Below are 14,982 nucleotides of genomic sequence, written 5' to 3'. Positions count from 1 at the left end.
TTTCTTAACATTTTCTCTAGCTTACTTTAGTGCAAGAATACAGTATATAATACATATGACCTACAAAACATGTTATGGGTAAGGCTTCTGGTCATCAGTAGGCTATTAGTAGTTCAGTTTTTGGGGAGTCAAAAGTATATGTGGATTTTCAACTGTGTAGGGGTCAGTGTCCCTAATGTTTGTTGTTCAGGGGTCAACTCTGTATATATTTAAAATCTGTTATTTCAGGTTAGGGTGTTATAAAGTATAAGGTTTTACATATTTGCTGTTATAAAAATTATAGAATTTTCTTGTTATATTTTGATATTATTTAAATTCAATATTTTATTAAACAGCAAGAAAACAGCAGTTTTAACTTGATAGAACTTTGAGGTTTAGTATCTAGATACATAAGGAGGTGAAATAAAGTCTCAGAAACTTTAAATTTTATTGTGTAATTGTGTTAAGATATTAAAGTATATCGGCTTTATTTTTAAAGTAAAGGAAGATCATGAAAAATTCCAACACCTTGAAGAGGAATATAAGAGGGAAGTAAATGACAAGGAAAAGCAGGTATTTTTAAAAAAAATCAACTCTTTGTATTCTTTGTATTCGCTAATTCATAAAGTACTTAAAATTTCAAAAGAAATCTATTGCAGACTGCATGATAAATTTCTGTGAGAGATTTTAAATATATATTTCCAAATACTTAGCTATTTACCTAGCAGAATTAATTTCCATTGTTCAAACATGCATGCCCTGAATGGCAGCCCTATTTTAAAAACTCAGTGAATTTTCTACAATATTTATATTAGTGGGTAACATTGCTGCAAAAATATTTTATGAGAACTTTAGATAAAAATTTTATCAAATGTAAAGATGATGATCGTTGACCACTCAACTCCTATTTTGCAGTTTATTTTGAAATGTATTTGGTATTAATGACACCAAGGAGGGGGAACTAAAATACTCTTTTGCTTCTTTCTATTAATGTCACATAGTGGAAAATGTGAAAATAATGTCTGTGTTCTTTGACATTCACAAGAATGTCAATTATGCCAACTTAATCAATTTCAAGTCATGCTTACCAATGGAAAATGTTTTATAGAAAGGAATCCCCTTCTTTCTGTCTCCCCCTATTTTTTCAGAGTTTTTTTTTTTTAATTTTTTATAAGATACTTTGTAATGATAGATAACAAGGATATCTACTTAAACAATAGTAACAAAAGTTAATTGAAAGTACAGAGAAGATACTTGTATTTTTAAATTCTGGTTAAATTTATGTGTTAAGGCTTAGATCTTTTGAAAGACTTAATAATTTTCCATATTGTAACTGAACTTTTAAACCAGATTTCTGAGAGAAGGCCTTTTTAAAAGTTAAAATTGTGAATATTATAAAGAACAGAAAAGAAGAAGGAAGTGCTAAAAAGCTTGTTGGAGTTCTGGGTGCATGGGCAGGGCTTATAGATTGGTGGGGTTCCCTGTGAAATGGTGGCGTGGCCAACTAGTGTTTTGCTATGGACTCCTAAATGTCATTATTTATAATGCTTTTTTTTTTTTTTTTTAATTCTCCAAATTCCTGCATGGTGATACAGACTTGACTGATGGCATTTTGGATTGAGGCTGGCAGAGTAGGAAGGACAGAATGAGTTTTACTATTCCACAGGCTGACCTTTCATTACAACCCTCCCTGTGATTAGAAAACCTAGGTTTAGAGATTCTCTTTTTCAATATGACTACGTCTGTATCTTTAGTCAGGTTAGTTCTCTGACTACATTGGCTATCAAGGAGGAGAGTCCGAAAAAGGAGGATTAAGTGGACCTGGGGAGGTTTTAATACGCTTTATACAGACTTCCAAATAGCCTCCTTATACTTAGTCTTTTTTATACCTATCTTCCACAGTGTCTGTTGCCTCTAATTCTTGAAACATTCTGGAGTCCTTTGGGATTGAATTGTTTTGCTTCTCAATAGTATCTTCCCTGTGTAGGCTCTTAGGTTTGACCTTGCTTTTCTATACTACATCATTTTCCATTCCTTTTAACTGCTTTCCTTCTTTACATATTGTGGTTTGGGTGATAGAAGTCTCATAGTTTCATGGGAAATGGAATTTGTCTTTGTTCTCCTGGTTATTTCTTGGGTGATTTGGAATTGAATACAGGGCAGACAGGTCTTTCTGCCATCTTGAATCTGTGAGTCTTCAGCTTGTCTTTATAAGTTTATCTTTTACCTTTTTCTTCACATGGACTCTATACTCTAGCCATCTGAATATTTTCAGCTCTTTAAATAAAACATGATCTCTTGATCCTTTGTGTTCTTGTATGAGTTAGAATGTTAATTTCTGTGTTTGATTAATTTCTATTTGTCTATCAAGACTCAATTCAGTACTCTGAGAAGGATTAATTTTTATTTACATCCTCTAAGACTGATTTAGGTGTGTGTGTGTGTGTGTGTGTGTGTGTGTGTGTGTGTGTGCTGATTCATATAACATTTTGTCCTGTTACTAATAATATTCAAGTATAGTTGTCTCCTGGTGTAGGCTCTGAGTTTCTTTAAGGTAAGTTTCCTTATCTCTGTATACTCAATGCTTATTATGGTTTGTGGAATGAAGTAGGTGCTCCATAATATTTATGGAATAAATGAGCCAATAGATTTCATTATATATCTATTTCATTATCTGTGTATTCTAAGTACTAACTTGAAATGCATATTATAGTATCGCGTAGATCATTGGGTAGATCATATTAGTTTGTTCATTCACTTAGTAAATGTTTATTATGCAAATATGTACTAAATGCCAGGCACAACCAGTTGAAAAGCATATAAACAAATACATAAATAATCGTAGGTAATGGTAAATGCTAAGGTGTTATATTTAATTTTTCATATTTATATTGTATTATTTAAATATTTCATTTTAGGTATCACTACTATTGGTCCAAAATACTGAGAAAGAAAATGAAATGAAAGATTTGGTATTTCTGCTGGAGGAATCCAGAGATAAAGTTAATCAATTAGAGGAAAAGACAAGTAAGAATTTACATAAGAAAATATAACAATGTGTCTTGTGTATTACTCTTGTTATATTTAAAATTTTGGCTTTCATTACAGTTTTGTCGTAATGCTTTCTAGTGCTGTAATTCTCAACATGGATTGGATCTTTGGAGGAGGGTGTAATAGAGTCACTTAGGGAGATTTTTCAGTGTACATATGCTCTTTTCACTTTTCCATACTGTCCCTTTCTTCAGAATTTCAACAAAATGCTTCAAGAAAACAGGGATTTTCTTTCTTTTGTTTACTGATGCATTCCAAGTGCCTAGAACAGTGTTTGGCACACAGCATACTCAATAAATATTTCATGAATGAATGAATACCCTGGGAACACTCTAGAGGTATTGGGAAAGGTATTAGGGAAAATTGCTTGTTAAACTAAATATACCTTTGATGATTAAAGTTTCTCTACTGAATTGGAGGGGAGAATGTAGGCAGAAGAAATGCCTTGTGCAAGTCATAGAAGTGTCAGAGTTAGGGTATATTTGAAACACTGATTTGTGTGTTTATATCTTAGAGAACTCAGGTACATGACTGGAAAAGAATGTTTGGGTCAGATTGTGAAGGTTCTTGAATGTCATGTTATGTTTAGACCACCTTATTGAATATTTTTCAAACTTGTTTAGGTGGCAGGGCACTTGGAAGGCATAATACACTTTGTGAAATACTGTATACCTTCGAGAGCGTCATATAGATCTTGTGATATTTGTCACTTCTCTCTTAAAAAAAAATTCTTTTTTTCACATGATAAATGATTACATAGTTTGGGTGAAACGTTGCCCACTCATTTTACATTACTGTTATTACTAAATCGGTATACTCCAGGTATGAAATAGTTTAACTTCCCATACATTTTTTGTTCTTCTTATCTCTCCATCATGATTTTGGCTACTTCCTCTACCACAAGTGAGCCTCTTACCTCCACTCCAAATATTTTGCCTAAATTCCAGTGAACTCCTTATTCTTAAGAATGGCTTAACCATTACTCATCTGTGACTATGGGTGTCTTGCAGGCAGGGCTGTATTTCATTAAGTATCTGTGTAATTCAATGCCTAGCATATTGCTGTGTACATAATAGCTAAAGAGTTGTTAGGATGAATGAATGTTTAATCTTATCATTTAAACTGGAAACAATTTCCTGGTACTAAGTAACTAATTCTCTGTGATTCTGCAGACTCATAAGCACTGAAATGTATTCATTTAAGTTACTTTTCATTGTGTCCCATATGCGGTATATCTTTTATTTTTTCTCTTTGTTTCAGTTGGGAGATCTTCTATTGACCTGTTACCTAATCCCACCTTCTGTGTCTAATTTGCTTTTCTTTTTAATTTATTTTTAAAATATTTAAATTATTTTTAAAGTTTTATTTAAATCCAAGTTAACATATAGTGTAATAATGATTTCATAAGTAGAATTTAGTGATTCATCACTTGCATGTAATACCCAGTGCTCATCCCAGCAAGTGCCCTCCTTAATGCCCATTCCCCCTTTAGTCCATCCCCCCCCCCCCATCCAATACCCCTCCAGCAACCTTCAGTTTGTTCTCTGTACTTTAAGAGTTTCTTATGGTTTGTCTCTCTCTCTGTTTTTGTCTTATTTTTCCTTCCCTTTCCCTATGTTCATTTCTTTTGTTTCTTAAATTCCACATATGAGTGAAATCACACGATATTTATCTTTCTCTGTCTCATTTCGGTTAGCATAGTACACTTTAGTTCCATCCATGTTGTTGCAAATGGCAAGATTTCATTTTTTTTGATTGCCAAGTAATTTTCCATTGTTTATATATACCACATCTTCTTTATCCATTCGTCAGTCAATGGACTGGATTTGGGATCTTTCCATAATGTAGCTATTGTTGATAGAGCTACTATAAACATTGGGATGTATGTGACCCTTTGAATCAGCATTTTTGTATCCTTCAGATAAATACCTAGTAGTGTAATTGCTGGGTTGTAGGGTAATTCTACATCTGTTGTTTCCTGAGTTGTTAATATTAGCCATTCTGACCAGTGTGAGGTGGTATCTCATTGTGGTTTTGATTTGTATTTCCCTGATGATGAGTGATATTGAGCATCTTTTCATGTGTCTGCTAGCCATCTGGATGTCCTCTTTGGAAAAGTTCATGTCTTCTGCCCATTTCTTCACTGGGTTATTTGTTTTTTGGGCATTGAGTTTGGTAAGTTCTTTATAGATTTTGGATACTAACCAATTATCCAGTATGTCATTGCAAATATCTTTTTCCATTCCATTGGTTGCCTTTTAGTTTTGTTGATTGTTTCCTTCACTGTGCAGAAACTTTTTATCTTGATGAAATATAATAGTTATTTTTGCTTTTGTTTCCCTTGCCTCCGGAGACATGTCTAGAAGTAGTTGCTGTGGCCATGGTCAAAAAGATTGCCTGTTTTCTCCTCTAGGATTTTGATGATTTTCTGTCTTACATTTAGGTCTTTCATCCATTTTGAGTTTATTTTTGTGTAAGACAGTGGTCCAGGTTCATTCTGCATGTCACTGTCCAGTTTTCCCAACATCATATGCTGAAGGGACTCCCTTTTTTCCACTGGATATTCTTTCCTGCTTTGTCAAAGATTAGTTGGCCATACATTTGTGGGTCTATTTCTGGGTTCTCTATTCTGTTCCGTTGATTCATGTGTCTGTTTTTGTGCCAATATCATACTGTCTTGATGATTACAGCTTTGTAATACAGCTTGAAGTCCAGAATTGTGATGCCTCCAGCTTTGGTTTTCTTTTTTAACATTACTCTGGCTGTTCAGGGTTTTTTCTGGTTCCATACAAATTTTAGAATTCTTTGTTCTGGCTCTGTGAAGAATGCTGGTGTTATTTTGATAGGGATTGCATTGACTACATAGATTGCTTTCTGTAGTATTGACATTTTAACAATATTTGTTCTTCCAATCCATGAGCATGGAATGTTTTTTCATTTCTTGTGTCTTCCGTAGTTTTCAGCATATAGATCTTTTACCTCTTTGGTTAAGTTTATTCCTTGGTATTTTATAGTTTTCAGTGCAGTTGTAAATGGGATCAATTCCTTGATTACTCTTGCTGCTGCTTCATTATTGGTGTATAGAAATTCCACAGATTTCTGTACATTGATTTAATATCCTGTGACTTTGCTGATTTCATGTATCAGTTGTAGCAGTTTTTTGGTGGAGTCTTCTGGGTTTTTCATGTCGAGTATCATGTCATCTGTGAATAGTGAAAAGTTGACTTCTTTCATGTGGATTTGAATGCCTTTTATTTCTTTTTGTTGTCTGAATGTTGAGGCCGGGACTTCCAACACCATCTTGAACAACAGTGGTGAGAGTGGACATCTCTGTCATGTTCTTGACCTTAGAGGGAAAGCTCTCAGTTTTTCCCCATTGAGGTTGATATTAGCTGTGGGTCTTCCCTATATAGCATTTGTGATGTTGAGGTATGTTCCTTTTTGTCCCTGCTTTCTTGAGGGTTTTTATCAAGAAAGGATGCTGTATACTGTCAAATGGTTTTTCTCTATTTAGAGGATCATGTAGTTTTTTTAATTTTTTATTAATGTGATGTATCATGTTGGTTGATTTGTAGATGTTGAACCAGTCCTGTATCCCAGGAATAAATCCCACTTGATTGTGGTGAATAATTCTTTTAATGTAATGTTGGATTTGGTTTGCTGGTATCTTGTTGGGAATTTTTGCATCCATGTTCATCAGGGAAATTGGGCTGTGGTTCTCCTTTTTAGTGGGGGTCTTTATCTAGTTTTGGAATCAAGATAGTGGCTGGTCTTATAGAATGAGTTTGGAAGTTTTTCTGCCATTTGTATTTTTTGGAACAGTTTCAAAAGAATAGGTATTAACTCTTACTTAAATGTTTGGTAGAATTCCCCTGGAAAGCTGTCTGGCCCTGGAGTCTTGTTTGTTGGGAGGTTTTTGAGTAAGATTTAATTTCTTTAGTGGTTATGGGTCTATTCAAATTTTTTTTCTTTTACATTTATTATTTATTTTATTTTATTTTTTTTAATTTTTTTTTCAACGTTTTTTATTTATTTTTGGGACAGAGAGAGACAGAGCATGAACGGGGGAGGGGCAGAGAGAGAGGGAGACACAGAATCTGAAACAGGCTCCAGGCTCCGAGCCATCAGCCCAGAGCCTGACGCGGGGCTCGAACTCACGGACTGCGAGATCGTGACCTGGTTGAAGTCGGACGCTTAACCAACTGCGCCACCCAGGCGCCCCTATTATTTATTTTTGAGAGACAGAATGAGACAGAGCACAAGTGGGAGAGGGGCAGAGAGAGAACGAGACACAGAATCCAAAGCAGGCTCCAGGCTCCAGGCTCCAGGCTCCAGGCTCCGAGCTTCAGTTTCAAGGCTTCGGGTTCCTTGGACCACTCAGGTCATGGGAACCTGGGCTGCAAATCTGCTTGAGGATTGGTTTCCTTTGGCTTCCTTTACATAAACAGTGTGTCAGCTTATTGTATAGAGGTTTAGTTCTTGGATTCCTTTCCTTTTTTAATATTTGTTTATTTTTGAGAGAGCGAGAGGAGAGTGAGGAAAGCTGGGGAGGGGTGGAGAGAAAGAGGGAGACACAGAATCTGAAGTAGGCTCCAGGCTCTGAGATGTCAGCGCAGAGCCTGACATGGGGCTTGAACCCATGAAGTGCAAGATCATGACCTGAGCCGAAGTGGGACGCTCAATTGACTGAGCCACCCAGGCGCTTCAGTTCTTGGATTCTTTGTCTTATACAGTCTTTTTGGGTTTTCATGTTTCTTTTCCTGACCTCATTTTTTCATCACCTCATTTCAAATCAAAAGTCTAACTTTGCCAGGATCTGCAAATGCTTTCAGGGCAAAAGAGGGTTTCTGTGCTTATCTTCTCCAAGTTTCTGTTTTCTCCTTCACTTGGTCCTGGTAATTTCTTACGATTTTGTCAGGAGCTTAATGATTTTAATATTCTTAATATTTGATCCTGGGTTTTTATGCCTTTTTAGAGGAATGTTTGAATGACATACCTTACTCATTACCCCAATGGAATTTTCAGTTTCAGTTTTGTAAATGTCATTTCTAGGGGCGCCTGGGTGGCTCAGCTGGTTAAGCGTCCGATTTTGGCTCAGGTCATGATCTTGCGGTTCGTGAGTTCAAGCCCCGCGTCGGGCTCTGTGCTGACAGCTCAGAGCCTGGAGCCTGTTTCAGATTCTGTGTCTCCCTCTCTCTCTCTGACCCTCCCCCGTTCATGCTCTGTCTCTGTCTCAAAAATAAATAAACGTTAAAAAAAAATTAAAAAAAGTCTTTTCTAGAAGTATTACTTAGTTTATAGATATCTTCCTTTTTTAGTTTTTAAAGAATGTTACAATACTTTTTTTTTTTTAATCCAAAGCCAGTAATTCTAACATCTGAAATTTTTGCAGATCCAAGTACGCCTTTCATTTATTATGCTGACTCTGCTCATGGTGCTTTGTTTTCTCTTGTGATTTTGAGGTCATGTAACTTCATCTGTGTAACTTCTTTAAGACTTGGATTGGAAGTAAATTTCTACAGAGAAAATTTGCATTAGCAGTTCTGGATTCCTGGGTGAACTTAAGGACATTTCAAATTAAGTTTCGGCTTGGAGCTTTTTAGAACATTCAAGCAGCATACATTCAGTTCTCATACATGCTGAAGTACTAGTTTGTGATTATGATTTCTCAGAGGAGACATTTATTACCAGACTATAATAAATAGTACCATAGCAGACACCATAGTCTTTGGTAATCATTTTCCTCTCTCCAGATCTATTTTTCCCATTTTGTTTTCAGAGGTGGACCACTAACCTTTTCATTTCTACACAGATTTTCAGAGTGGAACTTTAAAAAAATATGAACTTGAAACATTCTGTGGTCTAGCATCTTTCATCATTTTTCATAGTGTTTATGACTTCTGAACTACCCTCTGAACAAGTCATATAAATCCTGTTATCTTGTCCTTGTTATTTTTCTAACCATAATTGCTATGATTCTTCCCTCTTACTTTATGTTTCATGCTACTGAAATGCATTTCATTTAGACATTTAGATGTGTCATCTCGTCTCTTTCATTTTTGTCTTTGTACATGCTCTTTGACCTGTCTGTGATATTTCTTTCTCTCCTAGCTCCCACTACTCTTATTAATTCTTACTGGCTTTCAAATGTTTGAACTGATCTGTCACTTTCTGGAAGCCTTCCTTGAACTTTCCCTCTTTATGTCTGTCTCCCCTTGCCTCTAACTTTTATTGATCCTTTTTGGCTTAAGTTCCCTGTCTGTATATTTCCAGAATTTCTGAGTGAGTGCCCATCAGCAGTTATCATTGATTATTTGTCTGCTTGCATTGTAAATACCATGAATTTTTAAGGCCCAGTTTCTAGTTTACACCATCATTATCATACTAATCGTTAACACTAATTGACTATATATGCTAGACACTGTGGTTAATCATTTTAAGTTGCATTATTTTGTTTAATCCTTCAGGATATGAATAACTATGATTATTCTCTTTCTCCAGTTGAGAAAAGTAGTGACAGACTAGTTATTATCATGCCTAAGTTTAGGTAGCTAGTAAGAGGACATAGAATAATTTGAATCCAGGGAAGAGCATGAACTTTTTTTTCACCCTATTTTTTCCATGAGGTTTAAAAGTAGAATGCACACATATAAAGCACATAGACTAGTACGTAACATTTAGTATTTAATAAATATTAGCTATAGAGTCAAAAGCCTTTTTTCATAATATTTCAATATATAAATGTAATATTTTAGAAAACTAAAAATCAAGATGTGCAATGATAAAAATAAAGTATTGAATAATTTCACCATTAAGAGGTAAATTACTTGCAATATTTTTGTATTGTTTCCTTTCATATGCATTATTTCTATAAATACCGTTTAAACTTGCCCTTTTTATTCTGCCCTTTTTATTTAATACATATTCTGTGAATATGTATTCCAATTTGGAATAAAGTCCATTATCTTTTATAGTGGTTACATGGTATGCCATTGTGTGTATGTACCATCATAATTTAATTTATCTCCTATTGAATATTTAGATTGTTTCCTTTGTTTAGCTGTTATTAAAATGTAGCATCAAACATCCTCATGTTTACTGGTGAGTGCTTGGGAGTTAATAGTCTTGAAAAGTCAGTAAAAGTAGATGATGCCAATATCAGTGCATCTATATTTGCATAATTTTCCTTCATTTTGGAGTATCTCATGGAGGAAAGAAAAGTAGTTGAACAAATAATTTGTTTTCTTGGTATGTATTTTTTTATTAAGTACTACCAATCCACAACTCTCTTTTTTAGAATTACAGAATGAAAACTTAAAAGAATCAAATGAGAAGCAGGATCATTTGACATCAGAACTAGAAGATACTAAAATGTCTTTGCAAAGAAGCGTGGTATGATTTAAAAACTGATTTGTGTGTGATAAGCCTCACACTATGAATCAATAAATACTTATAAAATGCTAATACTGTGTACAAGGACCCGGAACTTCATCCCAGTCTACAAAATGCTTATAATTAGAAACATTGGGTAAAAACGCATCAAAAGTATAAAATAGAAGACTCTGCTAAATACCAACAGAGTGATTCAGGCTAAAATTGTTACAGTAGTTCTAAAAATGGAAAGAACACTGTGGGCTAAGAAGACTCCATTGGGAGGTTGGGACTATAGGTTGGCTTTGGGAGAATGGTAAATTGAAGTAGGAATACTGAATGGGCATTGAAATTGGCCAGGGTGGGGTAATGGAGGAGGGTGATAGAATAATAAGGAGGGAGGAGAGGCGGCAAAGGCAGATGAGTTCAGTTTTTTTTCTTAAGGCCCTTGGATTATAGCTTTTGTTTTGTATTTTATTTCATTTAGATTACTCAGAAGGCTTTAGAGGAAGATTTACAGGTAGCAACAAAAAAAATATATCAGCTCACTGGAGAAAAAGAAACTCAGATGGAAGAATTTAACAAAGCTAAAGCTGCTCATTCATTTGTGGTTACTGAACTTAAAACTTCTGTCTGCAGCTTGAAAGAATTATTGACAACAGAACAGCAAAGGTAAAGCTATTTTTATTTAGCTAGATAAAAACAATTTATTTCCAATATTCACTGTATTTTCTATTCATTGTCAAGTGACTTCTAATTCCTATAGTATCTGTAACCAAGTCTCTTTTTTAATTTATAAAATGGGAATACATTTTAAAAGTTTGTATTAGGTAGGCAGGTGTCCTGGGAAAAGATAGCAGGTATTCTTTAGGATAGTTCCCATGCATACTTGGCCACAGAGTCCAGCTATATAAACAAGCTCATAAATGCTGATGCAGTGATAGGACGTATTTAATTAAACTGTGGATCATTATTAGCTTCATAGAAATAACTTCCCAGGTTGTGAGTTTGTTTTACTTGGGTCTGTAACCTCTCTGATGTATAAAATTAGTACTAGCCTGGTATAGGGTAGGTACTCAAAACATTTTTTTATTAAATTAATGAATTAGTGAATATTATATATAAGATATTCATTTGAATTTCATCTAAATAACAGTTTGTCTAAAGCTTGAATTAAAAACTTACTCTGTTTTCACTATATGTGTATTTTTAAAGCTGTGTTATGAGGCCTAAGTTATTATTTTTGTCCCATTAGCATTAGGGTTTAGTAAGTCTAGTAGGATGAAAGACAGGAACACGCTTTTCTGTGAATTCATGACCCGAACCTAGTAGTATTTCTTCTCTACTGCTTATGTATGGTGGTGGAAGAAAAGCTAGTTTTTCTACTTCAGCTCATCTTATATATTCTTTGTTGATATTATAGGTTATTTTCAAATTTTGAAATTGTAAGTTAGCTTAAATATCATCTGTTCCAATTATTTCAGTTAAAATTTTTTTTTTAAGTATTTATTTTTGAGAGAGAGAGAGAGAGAGGGAAAGAGAGAGAGAACTGGGGAGGGGAGAGCAAGAGGTAGACACCGAATCTGAAGCAGGCTCCAGGCTCCAAGCTGTCAGCACAGAACCCGATGCAGGGCTCAAACCCACCAGCAGCGAGATATGACCTGAGCTGAAGTCGGATGCTTAACTGAGTGAGCCACCCAGGGGCCCCCAATTACCTCAGTTTTATAGATGAGGAAGCAGAAAGCTAGAAGAGTTAAGCGGATTGCCCAATTCTCACATTTATATTGTTTCTAAGGCAGAATTCAATGTAACAGTAGTTACATATTCAGTCTCTTTTAAAGTTCTAGGATGCATTAATTTGATTATCATCAATAGCTAAGAGATAAATTGTGACCATAAGCTTTAAGGTTTTATGCAGATATAATTAATATACAACTATTGATTAATAATAGTGATACCTTATTTTGAAATGTTATACTATATGGCATGGTAGGTACTCAAAAATTGTTTAATTGGGTGAATCTGTGAAAGATATATTGTTAAATTGCACCAGTTTTAGTTACTAGATGAATTGTGATTAAAAGAATGTTTTACATATAAATTAATATTTTACAAGATTGGAAAAAAGTGAAGATCAATTGAAAATACTTACCATGAAGCTTCAGCAGAAATCACGTGAACTCGGTAAGATTTAGAGAATAACGTGTACGTGATAATATTAGTCTATTATACAGATATAAATGCTATTTCAGATTATAATATAGTTTCTCCTTTGTCATTTATCAGTAATAATTATTTTGTAACTTTTAATTTGATTTTCAAAGACAGAAAATTTAAACCTTAAGAAAGACTATTCTGTGCCATTATCCAATTCATAGATGTCTAGAAGTGGAAGGAGCTTAAGAGATGTTTCTAGTTTATTTTTCTTATTTTAGGATTTAGAGGCCTTAATAATTCTTAATGGAAAAGGTCTGTTATATTTTAATTGAATTTTGACATTTTATTGATTAGTCATGTTGGATTATGAACTATCTATAGGAGAATGCTATCCTGTTTTGTCATGTAGTATTGTTAATACTCAATAGATTTCATGGCCAAAAGAGAAAGAAGTTCTGTAGTTATTTTGTGAATTTATAACCCTTTAATTAGCTAATCATAATTTAACTCCTGTATTTCATATTTACAAATCTTCATATGTACAGATGTGGAGAATTATAAAGCTATAAAAACATTTTTCCAATTTTGGTGAAAAGAATTATTTTTATAAATTAACTCAGGAATTTGCAGGTGTTTTCTAGACTGTCTCCACAACATTCTGTAAACTTTATTATTAGGTTTGAGAAATTGTGTAATTAAAATAATTGTAAGAAATTTTGCCTTGTTAGGATGTTTGGTTGAACTTTCAAAACTTATTTATGCCTTTCCTTTGACAATGCTTAATCTCCCACTATAGACTAGACCAATCTTTGAGCATCCAAAATTGTACTTTTCAGTGGTAAATAATTCCTTTGGTATTATTTTATATTACAATGACTGTAAATGCAATTTTCATCTAATTTTTAAATCTTCCTTCAAAGCATAATGTAGTATTTTAAATCACTGCACATACCTGCTTTCTTAGAATTATTCAATTGAATGTGGTAGACTAAGGAATAATTTTAGTCCTTAAAATATCTTTAGTGGATATTTATTTGTAACAATTCAGTCTGATATTGAAGTTAAGTGGCTGTTATTGTCAGATTAACAAATCAAATGCATAAGGTGATTTTTCTCATAATAGAGAAATCTCTAATTTAATGAGAGAAAGGTTGAACACATAAAATCATTAGAGCAATGAGGGGATGAGCAAGAATTCTATTAAGAGAAGGGAATATTTAGAGTTTCTATTTCTATTTATCTTATGCTTTGCATATATTTCATAATGAATAGTGTAGTACACATATTTATATTTTAAAATTTTACACGATATATAAGTATGTATTTGGGGTGAATGCTCACAGACTTGTTGCTGATGGAGATGTGTTAATGCTGATGACAAGAGGAAGCCAAAGGTATCAATGTGGACTGCAGAATTGGAAATGATTCTCTAGAAGAGGTAGATTTTAAAAGTAGACTTTAAGGTATAAAGAGGCTTTGGGTAGTTGTAGAGAATGATGGAATGTATAAAGCATTATGTGTAGGAGAGCAGCATTAACAATGACATAAGTACTGAGCATTAGCTTATTTCCTTCTTTGGTTAATAGTATAGTTCTCAAAATCAAAATCTTGAATGATATTCTGTACTGTTCTTTCTCCCTTACTTTTCACTTCTAATTGGTTATCCAGTGCTGTTGTTTCTAACTTTTAATATCTATCTAGCTTGTAAGATCTAACTAATTTAACTCTATCTTGCGAATCTTTGTCTTTTTAAAAAATATTTATTAGAGGGTGCACACAGGTGGGGAAGGGTCCAGAGAGAGAGAGAGAGAGAGAGAGAGAGAGAGAGAGAGAGAATCCCAAGCAGGCTCCATGCTGTCAGTGCAGAGTCCTACCAGGGCTCAAACTCATGAACCATGAGATCATGACCTGAGCCAAAGTCAGACATTTAACCGACTAAGCCACCCAGGTGCCTGTGGTTTACATTTTTAGAGGATCACTGCCACTTTTGTATGGCAGATAAATTTGGTGGTGGGTGGGGAATGATGATAGGAAAAGGACAAAGAGGAGAAATCATATTAGAAGCTGTTTGAGTGGTACAGGCATGAGAGACTATCTTTTAAAAGTGGAATCATATCACACTTTTGCTAGCATTTGGTGAGCTCTTGAATCTGAGGACACTGTCTTCAGCTCTGAAAAGTTCTCTTAATTCTTCTTTTCTAGTGTCATTGTTCTCTCTCTGTAAATTTTGATAGGTGGATTTTAGAAATTCTGAATCTTTTATATTTTTATTTAAAAAAATTTTTTTAATGTTTTTTATTCTTGAGAGAGAGAGAGAGAGAGAGAGAGCGAGCATGAGTGGGGAAGGGGCAGAGAGAGAGAGACATAGAATCAGAAGCAGGTTCCAGGCTCTGAGCTGTCAGCACAGAGCCCCAAACGGGGCTT

The 14,982-nt window shown here is 34.3% G+C and overlaps 1 protein-coding gene across 3 annotated transcripts in view; it reads left to right on the top strand.

The window, feature by feature from the left end:
* SYCP1 (synaptonemal complex protein 1) overlaps nucleotides 1-14,982 on the top strand; it is a 124,823-nt gene that overhangs the window by 27,153 nt on the left and 82,688 nt on the right. For all 3 annotated transcript variants that reach the window (XM_019457936.2, XM_053890884.1, XM_053890882.1), the window contains 5 exons: nucleotides 479-552; nucleotides 2,898-3,006; nucleotides 10,328-10,422; nucleotides 10,889-11,073; nucleotides 12,518-12,585. In XM_019457936.2, coding sequence (XP_019313481.2) covers nucleotides 479-552; nucleotides 2,898-3,006; nucleotides 10,328-10,422; nucleotides 10,889-11,073; nucleotides 12,518-12,585 — 531 coding nt within the window. The remainder of the gene's footprint in view (nucleotides 1-478; nucleotides 553-2,897; nucleotides 3,007-10,327; nucleotides 10,423-10,888; nucleotides 11,074-12,517; nucleotides 12,586-14,982) is intronic.

Source organism: Panthera pardus, unplaced genomic scaffold, assembly GCF_024362965.1.
Source record: "Panthera pardus isolate Hobbes unplaced genomic scaffold, ASM2436296v1 HiC_scaffold_11, whole genome shotgun sequence".
Classification (NCBI taxonomy): Eukaryota; Metazoa; Chordata; class Mammalia; order Carnivora; family Felidae; genus Panthera; species Panthera pardus.
Note: the sequence above shows the minus strand (reverse complement) of the source record. Positions and strands in the feature narration are given on the sequence as shown.